Raw genomic sequence first — 16,098 nt, 5'->3', positions numbered from 1 at the left:
CTCATAAAGGGGGTCGACTACATATAACCAAAATTGATTATTCCGTATAAAAAAATAGATTAAAAATTGTAGGAGATCTTACCTGCAAAGTGCAGAACAAGTCATATGACTGCATCCAACAGTCTTCTCAATAGGGCGCTTGCACTTGGGACAAGGCTTAGCATACGCAAGTATCCATTTAGTGTTCTCAGCCTCCGATGAATTCTTCAAGGTCCACTTCGCAACAAGCTCACAATCCACCGGTCTATGAGGCTCCTCCCCGCAATTCCAACAAAACGCACTCGAACACAAACAAGTAACATCATACCCATGGATTCCGCCTTCTTGAACCACAAATTCTACAGCTTTGTCACAACCCGGTGCAGGACACCACTTTGTAGTATTCTTCCTTCCTTCCACAAAAGACCTCACAAAATACTCATCATACTTCTCCTTCTCCTCTTTCGACGCCAACTCAACAATCAAGTCTCGAGTCACAGCAGCTTGACACTTAATCGCCGGACATTTCAGGGACAAAACACCGGCACCCGTGTCGTCAATAGCCACACTTATGTAACTCTTCCAACACACAACACAAAACTTATGTCCACACGACACGGATCGATTGTTTCCAGATTCCAACTCGTCGTAACAAATCTTGCAGATATCATCATCTCTTTCTTTATTGTCAATGTTTTTATCGTTGATCAATAGCCCGACTTTGTCACAAACAGCGTGCTCATCCGCAAACCAATCGTCTTGCAACTTATCAACCTTCCAATTGTATTTATAAAGCAAAAGGCTTGCTTGATCATTGGGTAGTGATAAGAGTGAGGAGATATGAGAGATTTGATCACCTTGACGACGTCGAATCTCGGCTTCGTCTAAGATGGTGTAGTTTGTATTGGCCTTGTCGCCGGAGTAATCCTCACTGCTTTCGTAGACGTCTTCATTGGAGTCATAGTCACTCAAGTAGTCCATAGTAGATTCGTTACTGTGAAAAACAAAATATATACAATAAATAAATAAATAAATAAACCCTAATGAAGAAGTCCACTTTAGGTGGAATTCAGTTGCAAAATTTGATCTTTTATTTTATAAAGGATTGTGTAACAACTTTTGGGATTATTATCAAACAAGCCTCTAAAAAATATTACTAAAAAAATAATACCCTAATTTTTCCACGTACCAAGACTTTGTTCAATCGACCATGTACAATATATAACATTAATAGATTTGGACAAAATCACTACTCCATACGTCTCCGAAAGAATGACACATTTGGGTTGATTTTGCGGGTATTAAGAAAGTTAAATAAAAAGAAGTAAAAGTATATTGGAAAGATAAATTTACATGGGGTTTGGAAAAAATTAGAGAGAGAAAGTAATATAAAATACATTGAGAAACAAAATTTTATATGGGGAAGCTAATTTTGCACAAATATTATTGCAAATTGGTGGGGATTTTAATGCAAATGGGTCATTCTTTTTGAGGACTAAAATTAGTCCAAATAAGTCGTTCTTTAGGAGATGGAGTTAGTATATGTTAGGTAAAACAAATAAACAAGCTTTATGCTAAGACATTTGACAACAAAAGTCATGTAAAGAGTATAACAAGCTTCTTGCCACCGAATCACAATCCACCGGATATGATGGCTACGTTTCAGATTCCGTATGTGACGGACGATCCAATGAGAGCGCTGAGGGAAGCGTATCTCTCACTCATGCCTAACGTTCCTTTGAACGTTTATGACCGATTCCCTATTTTTCCAGAATTTAATATGTCTATAAAAATAATGGTGTGGAATGTTCAGGAAGCGGGAAATAAAGTAACTCTCATTAGGGAGTTAGTTCGGATTAATAAGCCTACAGTTTTAGCATTGGTCGAGACACACTTAAGTGGTGAACAAGCCCAACGAGTGTGTGATAGTATTGGTTTTACGGGTCAGATGCGGGTTGAAGCTCAGGGATTCGTTGGAGGTATATGGCTGTTTTGGAGGACTGAAGTAGTATCTGTTGTTGGCTATGGAAGCCACACACAACATCTTTCGGTGGAGATCAATAAACATGGAGAAGCACCGTGGTTGTTTTCAGCTGTGTATGCAAGCCCGGACAGCTCTATTCGGCGCGATTTATGGGAAGCCTTGGACCAAATTAAGCAGAACTACTCGGGTCCATGGCTAATTGCGGGAGATTTTAATGAGACGACATCTATGAACGAAAGAAATGGTGTTGGAGGGGCTGAGATTGTTCGAAGATGCAATGCGTTTGCTGAATGGATTGATAAAAATGAGTTGTTTGACTTGGGCTGCTCGGGGCCTGCGCATACTTGGTTTAGAGGAAATTCAGTTGAAACCTTTAAATCGGCTAGATTGGATAGAGGTTTGGTGAATGAGTCGTGGAGAGTTCGGTTTGATGAAGGAGCTTTACGCAATCTCCCTAAATCTAGAAGTGACCATTGCCCTATTCTTATTAGCACCACCGGATTTGCTCCAATCCCTTCCTCTTTGAAACCGTTCAGATTTCAAGCCGCGTGGATGAACCATGCTAAATTCGATGAATTTGTTCATTCGAGATGGAATAATAATCTGCCTATAATTCTTTTCCTTCGAACCTTTTGCGGATTTTTTGTCATCTTGGAATAAGGAAATTTTCCACAATATTTTTAGGAAGAAATCAGAGTTATGGGCACGACTCGAGGGTGTTCAGAAGAGATTAGCAGCGGGGAGGGATCGTCATCTCATCAAGCTCGAAATGAAGTTGAGAAGGGAGATGGATGAAGTCTTGAACCAAGAAGAGATTTTATGGTTTTAAAAATCAAGGGTTGATAGCCTTCGAGATGGGGATCGAAACACAAAGTATTTTCATCTTTCCACTATCATCCGTCGAAGGCAAAATCGTATTAAATCATTACAAGATTTGAATGGAGTTTGGGTGTCTGACCCGAATCGTGTAAAATATTTGGTTGTGAGCTACTGGAACGATTTATTTCAAGAGGAGCAGAGTAGTTTCACAAGGGAGCGTTTACTTTTGGACTAGTTTCCTCTTATTTCACCTGATGATCGAGATTTGATTTCTCGACCTTTTACTGGAAGTGAAGTTAAGCGTGCTCTCTTTGGGATGAAACCATTTAAGGCACCAGGGCCCGATGGCTTTCAACCCTTATTTTTTCAGCATTATTGGCATCTTGTTGCTCCGAGTGTGATTAACTTGGTGAAGGATGTGCTTGATGGGAAGGCGTTTCCTGAGGGCCTTAATGATGCGTTTTTGGTTTTAATACCTAAGATGGCTTCTCCTCAGAAACCAAATCATTTTATGCCAATTGGGCTTTGCAATATCACTTATAAGATTGTGATAAAAGTGATTGTGAATAGATTGAAGCCGCTTCTCCCGACTCTTATCTCTCCGACGCAATGTAGTTTTGTGCCCAAGCGTCAAATAACGGATAATATCATCATTGTCCAAGAGATGCTTCATTCGATGAGGAAGAAACAAGGCAAACGTGGTATTATGGTTGTGAAGATTGATTTTGAAAAGGCTTATGATCGACTCCGGTGGTCTTTTATTAGGGAATCTCTTATGGAGTTACGATTGCCGCAGTCCATGGTTGATATTGTTATGAATTGTTTAACTTCCACTAAGTTACAAATTCTTTGGAACGGTGAGCCAACTTCCAGCTTTACTCCGAGTCGGGGTATTCGTCAAGGAGATCCACTTTCTCCTTATCTTTATGTGATTTGTATGGAGAGATTGGCCCAACTAATTGAGCATGAGGTGAAATTTGGAGGTTGGAAGGCAGTGAGAGCGTGTATAAAGGGACCGGAAATTAGCCATCTTGCATTTGTCGATGACCTTATTTTATTTTGTGAAGCCTCAGTTGATCAAGCGTTGTTCATGAAAAATTGTCTCGACAGATTTTGTAGAGCTTCGGGTAGTAAGGTCAGTTATGAGAAGTCTTGTGTCTTTTTCTCGAATAATACTGATGGTGAGGTTCGTCAAGCAATCTGTGACAATTTGGGAATGGCTTATACAGAAGATTTGGGCCGTTATTTGGGTGTGCCGACTATTAATGGTCGAACCACAAAGCAAGACTACCAATACTTGATTGAGAATATTAATTCAAAGTTGGCTAGGTGGAAACAGAAGACTCTTTCTCTTGCGGGGAGATGCACTTTGGCTCAAGCTTGTTTATCTTCGGTGCCATATTTTACTATGTAGACTACTAAACTTCCTAAAGCAACTTGTGATGAAATTGATAAAAAGACTAGGAGGTTCTTGTGGGGTGGGGATGATGAACATCGAAAGGTTCACTTGGTGGCTTGGGAAACGGTGACAAAACCAAAAAGTGAAGGAGGTTTGGGACTTCGATCAATGCGTCAAGCAAACGCAGCCTTTTTAGCCAAGCTGGGATGGCGAATGCTCACGGAACCAAATTCACTTTGGGCCCGTATTTTGCGCAACAAATATTGCGATGGTAGGTATGACCTTGAGATGTTCAAAGCTAAATCAGATTCTTCTAATGTTTGGAAAGGTATTGTGGAAAATGTGGATATTCTTAAGAAGGGAGTCAATATGGCAGTGGGAGGTGGAGATAGGATTGCTTTCTGGACTCATTGATGGGCCTCGAAGGACACTTTGTATGATCTAGCCAACCCAAAACCGCCTTCAGTCATGCTGGAGGATCCTGTTCGAGAATATTAGGATACAAACTCGGGTTGGAAGTATGAGATTTTTGCGTCTTTTTTTAATGCTGAGGTGCTTGAATTGATAGCCTCTCATGAAGTTCTCAATGATGAAGAGGCTATCGATAGTCTTTACTGGAATGGGAACCCGTCTGGCGGTTTCACGATTTCCTCGGCCATTAAAATTATCCGCAATCAAGTTGAAATTCCTGATCGAGAAAGCCAAGGGTACGGTGGAGGGCTATTTGGAAAGCTCGAGTGCCACAGAAAATTAAGATTCTCATATAGTTGGCAGTAAGAGATCGCCTCGTGACTAATTCTATGAGGTTTATTCGAAAGATGACCAATGATCCTCGCTGTGGAGTGTGTGGTGCGAATGATGAAAGTGTGAATCACATTCTTATGGGCTGTCCTGCTGCAAGAATGGTTTGGCGAAGGCTGGGTTGGGATGATAATATGATCTACAACTCGATGCAGTGTAGTGAATGGATCATGTTTAATATTGAGACTGGACAAAGTGTCGATGGTGAAGCTAGAAAGGTAACTTTCATGGTTACTTGTTGGTGCCTATGGCATTGGAGGAATGAGAGGATTTTCAGTCAAGCTCCAAGTATTCCCCCAGACCAAGGAGCATATATTATGGCAAGAGTGTTGGACATCAATAGAGCTATGGAGAATCCCATTTTGTTCAATCCTGGTGGGGCTGGTCGAAAGGTAGAGAAGTATATTCGATGGGAATTGTCATGCTTGGGTTGGGTTTTCCTTAACACCGATGGAGCTTCCAAGGGTAATCCGGGTAAGGCAGGTGCTGGAGGGCTGATAAGGGGTTGTGATGGAGAAATTTTCGAGGTTTTTGCTACCAATTGCGGCATATGCTCTAACAATAAAGCTGAACTCATTGGGGTTATGCGTGGGCTTGCAATTGCTTGGAATGCAGGGCATAGATTGGTTCAAGTGCGTGTTGATTCAGAGTTTGCAATCCGAATGTTGGTTAAGCCTTGCTCGGCTAACTCTCCTTTTATTAACATAATAAGAAGATGTAAGGTTATGATTGCTCGTGAAGGTTGGAAAGTGGAATTATCTCACTGCTATAGAGAGGCGAATCGGGCTGCGGACTGGTTAGCTAATTTTGGCGTTACCTCGGAGCAAAAACTAGTCTTGTTTGAGGCGATCCCGGAGGATCTTAGGGCCGTTTTATTGGAGGATTTGAGTGGGGTTGCGAGAGCTAGGCTTGTTCCTCAAGACAAGGCTTAGTTCGTGTGACTTGTTTTTTTTTTTTTGTTGCTTTTTATTTTGTTCTGTTTGCTTTGTTAGTCTTCTGTCTTTGTTTTGTTCGTTTGGGCTTGCCCTCTCTTTTCACCAAAAAAAAAATGTAAAGAGTATAAACGTTCAATTGAAAATATTTTGGAAGAAAAACTCAAAATCAAGTTTATATACCAAATACAAAAGTATAATTGAATAATAAATCCATTTACCAAATAGCTTTGAACTTATCAATAAGGGTTTTAATTTGGTGTTCGGATTGGATTTGGATTAAATACTTAAATCCAAAACAAAATACGGTTTTGAAAGTTAAGTCCAATCCGACATGAAGTTTCCCGATTAAAATTAAATACTAGTTAGAATTAAATTACACAATGCGCTCCAAAATAAATTTCGAAATAAAATAAACTACTCACTGCGTTCCCGAATAACTGACCTACTTGATCATTTTTCTATGCTTTGACCATGTATTATTAATATTATATAAATTTCAATGTTAATAAGTATTGTGTCAAAAAGTAGACGGTGAAAGTTAAGAGAAAACAAAATGTATGTTTTTTTTTTTTTGGGTGAAATGACTTTTTTGATAAAAAAAAATAGTAATGAAAATACCGATAATTACAAATTAGTGTAAATTAGTACAATCCCGAACTATGCGTAAAGATACTTAATATACTTTTGTTCGATTAGCTTATTGTTTTTCCTATCTCATTAAAGTTAGTACTTTAAAATTAATTTTAGACTTCTTGAAAAAATTCGTGTTCGTGAAATATAGGTCTTAAACCTTTCAATCTAATCTGATCCAAATTTTTGATTTTCTAAAAACTCAATTCATCTCTGATGATCTGCTTTTCATATAATCTGATTCATATTACTAATCCAATTTGGATTGGATTGGATTGGATTGGATTCACTCGGATTCAATCCAAAGATTGCACACCAACACGAAAATAAATTTCTAGTTTTCAATTGAAAGGATGAAATTATTAAGAGACATGGTCATGCATATATTATGGAGTACTAAATAATTAACAAAAGGTTTTAAAAAATATTGTTTATTACTCTTTCAAAATTGAATTTAGTATTAAACAAAAGATGATCTTAAGAAGCGAACTACGACAAATTTGAAAAGGAAAATGAATGAGATAGAGATTACCAGATAGATGCCTAATAATATTTCGAAGTTGATGATTTGCTATCTTTCAAGGACTTGATGTAAAAAATCATAAGAGGGTGGAGACAAATGGAGGTAGAAAGAAAAATAGGGGGAAATTAAAGCTTTATTTGAAACCGGTGAGTGAAATAGGTTGCTTAATGTCTTTGCCTTTGTCAATTAGGGCAGTTTCAGATTTTTCCCTTCATGTGAACGCTTGAGATGATTTTTGTTTCATCACTAAACCTTAAGGACAAAGCTTTGTGGTTATTAATAATATTAAGGCCAATAATTTACTAGATTTTTCTTAAACCTAATGGTCTTATTTAATACTCCAGGCCACCGTTTGTTCACTTTAATTTAATTTGGATCCAATCCCCATTTATGTGATTGATCCCAAAATCCGATATTTTTAAAATTCTAAACCGATCTATTTCGATTTAAAATATTTTGATCCAGATTAATAATTTAGTTTGAATTGGATTGAATTTTATTTTTTATCCAAATTGGCACCCTTACCTATTGATTCGACAAAAATATGACTTGATATAATGGAAAATGGGACAATCTTAATAATTTTTTACAAGAATTATTAAATTGTTTAGAGACATGGTCATATGTTAAAGTATAAAAAAAAAATTAAATAAAATATAAATATATATTTTTACCTCAACTGAAGTAATTTAATTAAAAGTAGTCAGGATGATTTTAAGAAATGAACTAAAACATATTTAAAAAGGAAATGAAAGATTACCAGTTGCCTTGTAATTTATGCAAACTGCTGATTTGCTTTCCCACAAAGATTCGATAAAGAAATTAAATTGGGGTGAAGATAGATGAAGAGCGAGAGGCTAGAGAGGGAAATTGAAGCTTTATATGAAACAAGTCGATGAGTGAAAGAGGTAGCCTAACAAGGAGTTTAGATGCGGCGATATATATTTATAAGCTTAGGAAGGGTGAGTTCTCTATCCTTTGCGTTTGTCAATTAGGGTAGTTTTAGATTTTGCCCTTTATATGAAGGTTTAAAATGTCAATTCTTCTTCACAAATCCCTTTTGATATGAGCAGCTAAGGTGTATGTGTATCATCGCTGTCATATCATATCAAGATATCACTAACTAACATATAAACTCGGATCTTGAAGTCAACCACAAGACAGCGATACTCGGTATTCTAATTTTCACCAAATGCGAAGTGTTGCGCTCCTTAGATGACAATAATACATTAGTACATAGTATGTATTTATGTATTACACATAATATAAGATCAAACAAGCGAAATTTTGATATATTTTTATGACAAAAGTGTTATTTAGAATTTTATTTTAAATTAAAATTTTCACTATTTTATATATAGAATTGAATAGAATAAAAAAAATAAATAATACAACTACAATTTATTTATCAATTTGCATTAAAAAAAAACAGTTTATAGATTGATTTATGAAAAATTTGCAATAATAATCCCAATTTTAACGTATACACTTTAAATAATCTCAACTTTGGATCATTTTTAAATAATTGAATTTGTTGAGAATATCAGTAATCTATTAAATAGGTAGTCAATGGTCAAATAATAATAATAATAATAATAATAATAATAATAAAAATAAAAATAAAGCAGCCAAGTCCCCACCCCTAGCCTCCAATAGTCCATCCTCCCCAGGCCACCACCAGAAACCGCCCCTATCCCCAAGCCCCACCTCCCAAAACTAGGTCCCTCCCCAACCCACGATCGGAACCGCCATAATCCCCACCCCACCCCCAGAAAACTACTCTTTTCCTCTGCCTTATATGCCTCTTTTGAAGGGTTTTCAGGGATGGAGGGGGATTCATGGTTGCGGAAGGGAAGAGGGACAGGGTTTCATGGATGGGGAGAGGGACGGAGATGATTGGGTTTTGTGGCTGGGAAAGAGAGGTGGTGGGGTTTCCAGGGGCAGTAATTTTTTGGGCAAAAGTGGAGAGGACCGGAGGAGTGGCCATTTCAAGAGGTTTAGAGGTGCTAAAGGTGGTTGGGTTGCCAATCTGCAAAGGTTTGGGTGGGTGGCAAGGGCTAGGGGAGGGTTTGGGTTTTTTTTTTTTTTTTTTTCTTGCTATTATGTATAAGCATTAAATATATTTTTCAAAATGTAATTAAGTTGGAAATTCATGACTAAATCATGCGTAGATCAGTGTAATTAATGTTAATTTTTACTCAATCTTTCCCTTTTGATCTTCTTATACATAGCCTAAGTAAGGGCTATGTTTATAATTTTTTTTTTTTTTTTTTTTTTTTTTTTTATCAATCACGTGAAACCTGTTCTAAATCTTCTAATGGATTGATCAAGCAAGTGACCGGTTGTTGGGACTAATAAAAGTGAATACACTCTTAAATTCGGATTATTTAAAGTAAATACATGAAAATTGAGATTATTTTTGCCAACTTTTTCATTTATTTATTTATTGCAAACAACCTAAAACATAATTAGGAAAAGAATCAGAATCTTTGTTTAGAAAAATCTCAAAATATCTCTTAAACATGGAAATAAAACTCATTCCCAAAACAATGTGATTCACTTTCTATACTCTGCTTTTAATCACCAAAATTGCCGCAAATTAAGCCCAAAAAATCAGCATAATTGTCTAAGACGACTAGACGAGTACTCTGATTTAATCATCTGATAAAAAAAATGACTCTATACGAAATTATAATTACTCCTATATACTTTATCCGTTTCGTAAATATTGCATCATATTAATTTTAGAATAGAAAATATTTATATTCACATTACAAATAACCTATATACCCTTACATTTTAACGGCTTATTCTTTAGTTATATCTACAATTATATGGACAGATTTGTATTTTTACCTTTCTCTCTCTTTCTTCTTCCTTATGATGCAATATTAAAAGAACAGAGTCTGTCAAAAATAATTCCTCCGTTACGAATTACTCGCAACAAAAGGGACATTATTTGTGAGACATAAAATATTCCTTTATTGCGAGTAATTTATAATGGAAGGAGATAGATACTCCAAAAATTAAATAAACGGAGAAAGTATTATAAAAAATTAAAAAAAAAAAGTAGGGTCCACAGTAGCCTATAAATAACTGAGCTTGACGCCTTTACCAAATTTCTCTTCTTTCAATCTCGGAATCTCTTCTTCACTCCCAATTTTTATAAACCCTAATTTCCGAATTCCCTAATTCAATTTATTAATTTCAACAATGTCGGCAAAGCGATCTCGTATTTGTCGATCATCTAGCTCTGGCTACACCTCCATCTTCTCCGGCGAGGCAATGTGGCCGGAATCTCATCCTCCTCCTCCTCCCCCGCCGCAACCTTCGCCGGAGATTACTACTGTTCCGATGACAATTCTCCCTGAAAATAATTTTCCGGCGATAGTTCCGAGGAATCCACCGGATTATAGTCGACCGTCAATATTCACGATAGTCCCGGCAACACGTGAACCATTTGATCAGAGTAAAATGCCATTTGGTGAATTTCTTATGAAATGTTTCTTTTGTAAGAATTTGATCGAAAGTACTTCGGCAATTTATATGTACAGGTTCGCAATCTTTCTTTTTCTTTTTTTCATTTTTATATCTATTTCATACGGAATTACAGAGTAATATAATGGAATATAATTCGTCAAATTTTTTTTATAATTATGGTGTGATTTTTTTTATTTTAAGATAGATTTCTTGATTTGCTTTTTTTTTTAAAAATCTTTGTTTTCCTGGTTTATTAGTATGTATGCATTAGTTTCAGCTTAATTATGCGTGCTTATGTTCTGCTAATTGAAGTGAAAAAAAAAATGAATTGTACCCATAAAATTTTGGAAAAAATAAAAAAATAATTAAGTGAAGGAAAACTGAAAGCAGATTTTAATAGTTCTGAAAAATAATAGAGACGTAAATTTGAAGGTGGGATAGTTAGAATTCGTAGTTGAAGCAAATTTTGTATGGATTAAGATCTTAGGTTATTTCATTGACTGATAATATTACCATTATAATTTTACTTTTTTTTTTTTTTTGAATAGAGGTTATTTCCTTACAAATTATGCTTTTTAATTGAGAAATTCGATTACTTTTCCATTCAACAATACTTAGTTATAAGAAATAATAATGTTTAGAAAATTTTACTCAGGATTTTATAAATCGGTAATTCGCACTAGAAATTTACTCATAGGTTTTTAGACGTAAAATTAACAAGTTTTGTATGCTAATTTATACGGAGTACAAATTGTATATGAGAAACAAAATTTTTATCAACGCCCTAAGAATATTACTTTTATTGCTTTGTTCTTTAAAATTTCTGCATTTACTGTCACATACAGCAACTTTGGAGCCTTTTGCAGCATAGAATGTCGTGCGAAACAGATTAATAAGGATAGACTTCACATATCACCAATGGAGACTGAGGAATGAAGAGAGCAAAACTTCGCTGAAGTCTGGGAAGCGTGGTGCTTCCTAGGCTAGCTTGTTGGGGTAAATTAGAAACTACTTCTGGAAGTGGCAAGCTTTCCAGTTTAGAGATTTAAAAACTTAAATTTTCTTAATAATTAGACAAATTATTTCTCAGGAACTAATAGTTTGTACGTTTCTGTACATCTTAGTAGTTCTTGTCTGATTTTTTTTATTATTCCAGACATTTTTACAGATAGTTTTCTGATTTAGCATAGAAGCTAGAAGGTTGTTCATAACTTGTGTACTTATGATTTTTTTAAGTAATCTCTTCAAATAAATGTATATAAGCTGAATGAATAATGATCACGCATGTTTAGAGTAACTTTTTTTAGTTGGCTTTTTTTTTTCTTTAGTATGAACTTTGTTTGTTCTGTTCATTACTTATTGGATAATAATTTCTGATCACAACAATACTCTAATATCAATATAAAAGTAATAATAAGATGATCGGAATGATGGTAAGTTATCAGTATAATCTATAGTATACTGTTCCAGTTGTGCAATTTATTTAATTACTCTAATCTCAATTATGTTTGTGCTGCTGACTGGTCTCCTGTAATCCAATCTCATTAAGTTTTGATTTGTTTTGTTCAAATAGAACATGTGTTGTAACTTGCAAGTAGCGTTCTTTACTCTTTAGTCGAGTTTAGGCAGCCAACATTTTTTTCTATTTGCCTATAAGTGTGAGGAATTTAGTGCTTCTAGCAATCTAGCAGAAGCAGCCCAGGCCATAACAAAAACAGGGCATGTGATACATTTAAGTGGCCTATCATGCCCTTATGTTAAGGTTTTTTGTGCTGCGCTTTTTCCATGTTTGCTTGTTGCATGCTTAGCATGGGATGCTGTACTGAAGAACTGATGCTAAGTGGATTAGTAGCTATGTACTCCGCATAAGTGAATTAATGTGTAGTACATTTCGGTATGCATGTATGAAAACTAATTGATAGAGGTCAAGCAGAATATAAAGTACCTATTGAAATGTACATTCCTACATACCGATATTATAATAGAGGTCAATCTGTATAAGTTAAGCTATAATGCTCTCACTATTAGGATAAATTGTAGTAAGTTGATGTAAATGTGTAATCTGAAGATGCCTCATGATCCAAGTTTATTCCATCCCATGATATTGAACCTGCAGAAATTCTTTGGGAGGGACATTATCCTCCATTTCTTATGTGATCTGTTATGACTTACTGTGAATTACCTATATTCGAATGCTACCTGCAGATGGCGTGAGTTATTGTTTGCGCCAATATCATATAAGGCTGCAATGGAACTAACCAAGGTTTGTTGCTTCAGATGGTAACGGTTTAAATTTCTGTATTTCTTTAACTGTTATTGCTGACCTTTCTTTTGCTGCTTAGCTTGCTTTCTTTTTACTACCGAGTAGTATTTTTGCTGTCTATGATAAGGCATTTGCTTGCATAGTTGAGTTTGATAGTTTGCATGAATTTGTAGTCTTATGTACCTTAGATAAAAATATGTTTCAACATGTCTTCAATTACCTTAACATTTGATTTAACATTTCAACATGTCTTCAATTGTGAATTGTGAAACTTGTGAGATTGATCTGAGTTCACAAATAGTTACTGTGTCAATGATATCCCAATTTGGGCTTCATGTGGATCAAAATGTCCATTCTTGGATTTGGAAGAGATAAGGCCCAATGGGCTGTAACATTCTGTCATGCAACAGACTTCATCTTAACTCTCAAGTAGTATTTTTTCCGGCCTGCTCATTTAAATTGTGTCGTATATAGATCTTTGAATACAACATTTTAATTTGTTAAAACTTGGTCTTTGATAATTTTATAAAAATAATTTAAGGTTTGCAATTTTGCTTTCATTTTTAACTTTCCTTTTCTTGAGTAAATTTTTTCATTTATAAATCTTTTTTCTTTTACAAGAAAAAGGGGACTCAATTGATGGGAAATATATGAAAAATATCTATAATAAGCCCCTTGAAATTTGATCCCTAGACACCAAAGATCTAAGGCAGAAAGCGATGTTACTATTCTACTACCTCACCTTTTATATTGATATAGACGACTAATACAAGTACATGGCTGGAGCCTGGAGTTAATTAAGAAGTTACAACGTCAATACAGTGTAATGAATAGTAAAACACTCGAAAAGAAGTTAATTAAAATGGTTACACAACGTAATTATTTTGAAACTTGAAAAGAAGAATGAGAAAGTTTAAATGTAATAGTCACCACTTTCTCCTTGGCTGTATGTAGCAAGTCTATCACGACTACTAGTCGACAAGATCCACAATAGGGGGTGACTGAAAATGACAACAATAATGGTGTGACAAAGTTAAGGTTGATGCACATGAAATGATGAAAACAAACCATGGAGCTTTCACAACACTAGTCATATCTTACGTCATTAATCAATTCTAATCTGCAACTTTAATTGCTTTCGACTACTCTTTCCCATGCATTCTATGCAATGTCATGGCAATCTAATTAGGAGAAGAATTCTCTAAAAACGATAAGATTGTTTATTGTCCGTCTAACAACAACTAACATGTGCCCTTATAACGTGTCTTATTTATAGAGTTGACTTAAATATAGTCTCTTGCATGCATGATTATTAAAAGTACGAGTATTTCACAATCACTATTTGTTAGCCTTACTTAATCAAATCACTTGTCAATTACTTAAATCATACTTCGTAAATCATAATGCTGTACAAAGTAGATCCAATAACGTAGTGCAATACTCTCTTTGTCCCACAATCCTTATTCATTTTTTCAATTTAATTTATTTTTTAAATTGCTCATAATATGTAATTGATAAATAATTAAATATTGTCACCATACCCTTGCAAGTCGCAAATAGGTAATTACTTATCCATATAGAAAATTTTACACTAATAAGCATATAACCTCTCCTTTTCTTTATAGAGATCAATTGGAGACTACTAGCTCAATTCGTATTTATTATGTCAACAACCACACACCAACTCAAAAGGACATAAATAGAGACCCATGTCAATTCAGTCATTCATCAAGTGATTACACTACTCATACTAATCAAAATTTCACAACATGCAATACAATTAATATTGGTACGTCTAGAATTTCATCCTAGGAAAGCAAAGCCTAACCCTAGCTACCAATTCCTCTTTTTCACCACTAGATACTACCCCCCTCCCCCCAAAATTATTTATATGCATGGTCCACGTGTACTATTACATGATCATGTGATGTAGACTATACATCACCCATAACATAACCCAAAACTCTAAGTATATTTTTCACCTCATGTTATATTTTACCTTATTAGTGAAACTATAGAGTGAAAATATTAGAATAAAGTTTTATGTAGTAAGAATAAAAAGCCAAACCAAACATGCACCACCTTAAAACACAATGTACCTTTCAAAGAATCAAAGATAGATGTTGACTAAATTTGGGCAAATAAAGAATTTATAGTTCAAAAAATATACCTCAATATATTATAAATAGAAATAAAAAAAAAAAACAGTATATATTTATAAATAGTACATGCATGCACGTGGGAACTGGGAAGTAAGGAGTTGATACTACAAATTCAACCTTAAAAATTGGCTTACGTATGTACGTACGTTAAACTTCAGTTCGATCGATCGTGTGCTTTTGTTTTGTTTCAACTGTAACATTGCAGATATTCTGATACCGTGTTACATAATCAAGCTAATGTAATGTAGGAAAGTAAAATTAAATGTAATAGTGAAAAAATATTGCATGCATTTAATTTGCAAATAGTTTGTTTGTTTGTTTGATTTATAGGCTTTTGCGTATGTCATTTTGGTGAAATTTGGTAGTTGGATCAATTTACTTGGTTGTTCCTCTTTTTGGCAATACTTTATATTTTAATTGTACTCGCCTAGCTAAACTTCTTTGATTTTGACAGCTTTTCACCGATTTTGTTGAACCAATGCAAAGTAATGTACTACCTCCGTTAACATTTACTTGCAACTTTGAAATATTCTATGCCTCTCGTTCAAATAATATCTCAAAGGTGCAAGTAAATGTTAACGGAGGTAGTATTAACTTCTTTTATGTATTTTTCTACATGCTTGTTAATTTGTTGCTGTATACATCTTCCATCTTCCCTAGCTAATATGCGAAGCTTGGATATATAGGTGACATAAATATGGATATGTTAGAGGACATAGACATTGATTCAAGTAATTAAGTGTAATATGAAGGTTGGGTTTATAGTATAATTAAATTGATAGATGAGATTAAAAGGGATAAGGGAGTAATACAAAAAAGTTTATAAATTAAATTGCATGTTCTATTTTAATCGAGTTCGCATGTCATGTTGCTACATTTTATGTTATCATTATGTAAGATAAAAGCTAAGGTTGTTAATTATCATATGTAAATATTAGCAAATCATGGTAGGGTAGAATAAAGGTTAATAAGATTACGTAAATTAATCATCATATATATAGGATCATATACATGAAACTAACTTTATTTGTAATAGTATATGACTATGATGTGACCTAACTTGAGATGATTAAAACTTTTTATATTCAATAATATCGGCCTATTTTATACTATGTATTGCTTA

At 34.7% G+C, this 16,098-nt stretch overlaps 2 protein-coding genes across 2 annotated transcripts; one reads left to right on the top strand and one right to left on the bottom strand.

Moving 5' to 3' along the window:
* Positions 1-78: 78 nt before the first annotated feature.
* LOC110729047 (probable E3 ubiquitin-protein ligase ARI5) lies at positions 79-960 on the bottom strand. The gene has a single exon (XM_021908750.1). The coding sequence runs from the start codon at positions 958-960 to the stop codon at positions 79-81; it is 882 nt and encodes a 293-aa protein (XP_021764442.1).
* An 8,962-nt stretch (positions 961-9,922) lies between these two features.
* Positions 9,923-11,928, top strand: LOC110728906. Its single transcript, XM_021908570.1, has 2 exons — positions 9,923-10,624; positions 11,396-11,928. The coding sequence occupies exons 1-2, from the start codon at positions 10,284-10,286 to the stop codon at positions 11,484-11,486; spliced, it is 432 nt and encodes a 143-aa protein (XP_021764262.1). The 5' UTR covers positions 9,923-10,283; the 3' UTR covers positions 11,487-11,928.
* The last annotated feature ends 4,170 nt before the right edge of the window (positions 11,929-16,098 follow it).

This window comes from Chenopodium quinoa, unplaced genomic scaffold (genome assembly GCF_001683475.1).
Source record: "Chenopodium quinoa cultivar QQ74 unplaced genomic scaffold, ASM168347v1, whole genome shotgun sequence".
Lineage (NCBI taxonomy): Eukaryota > Viridiplantae > Streptophyta > Magnoliopsida > Caryophyllales > Amaranthaceae > Chenopodium > Chenopodium quinoa.
The sequence above is the reverse complement of the archived record's forward strand: the minus strand, read 5'-3'. Positions and strand labels throughout refer to the sequence as shown.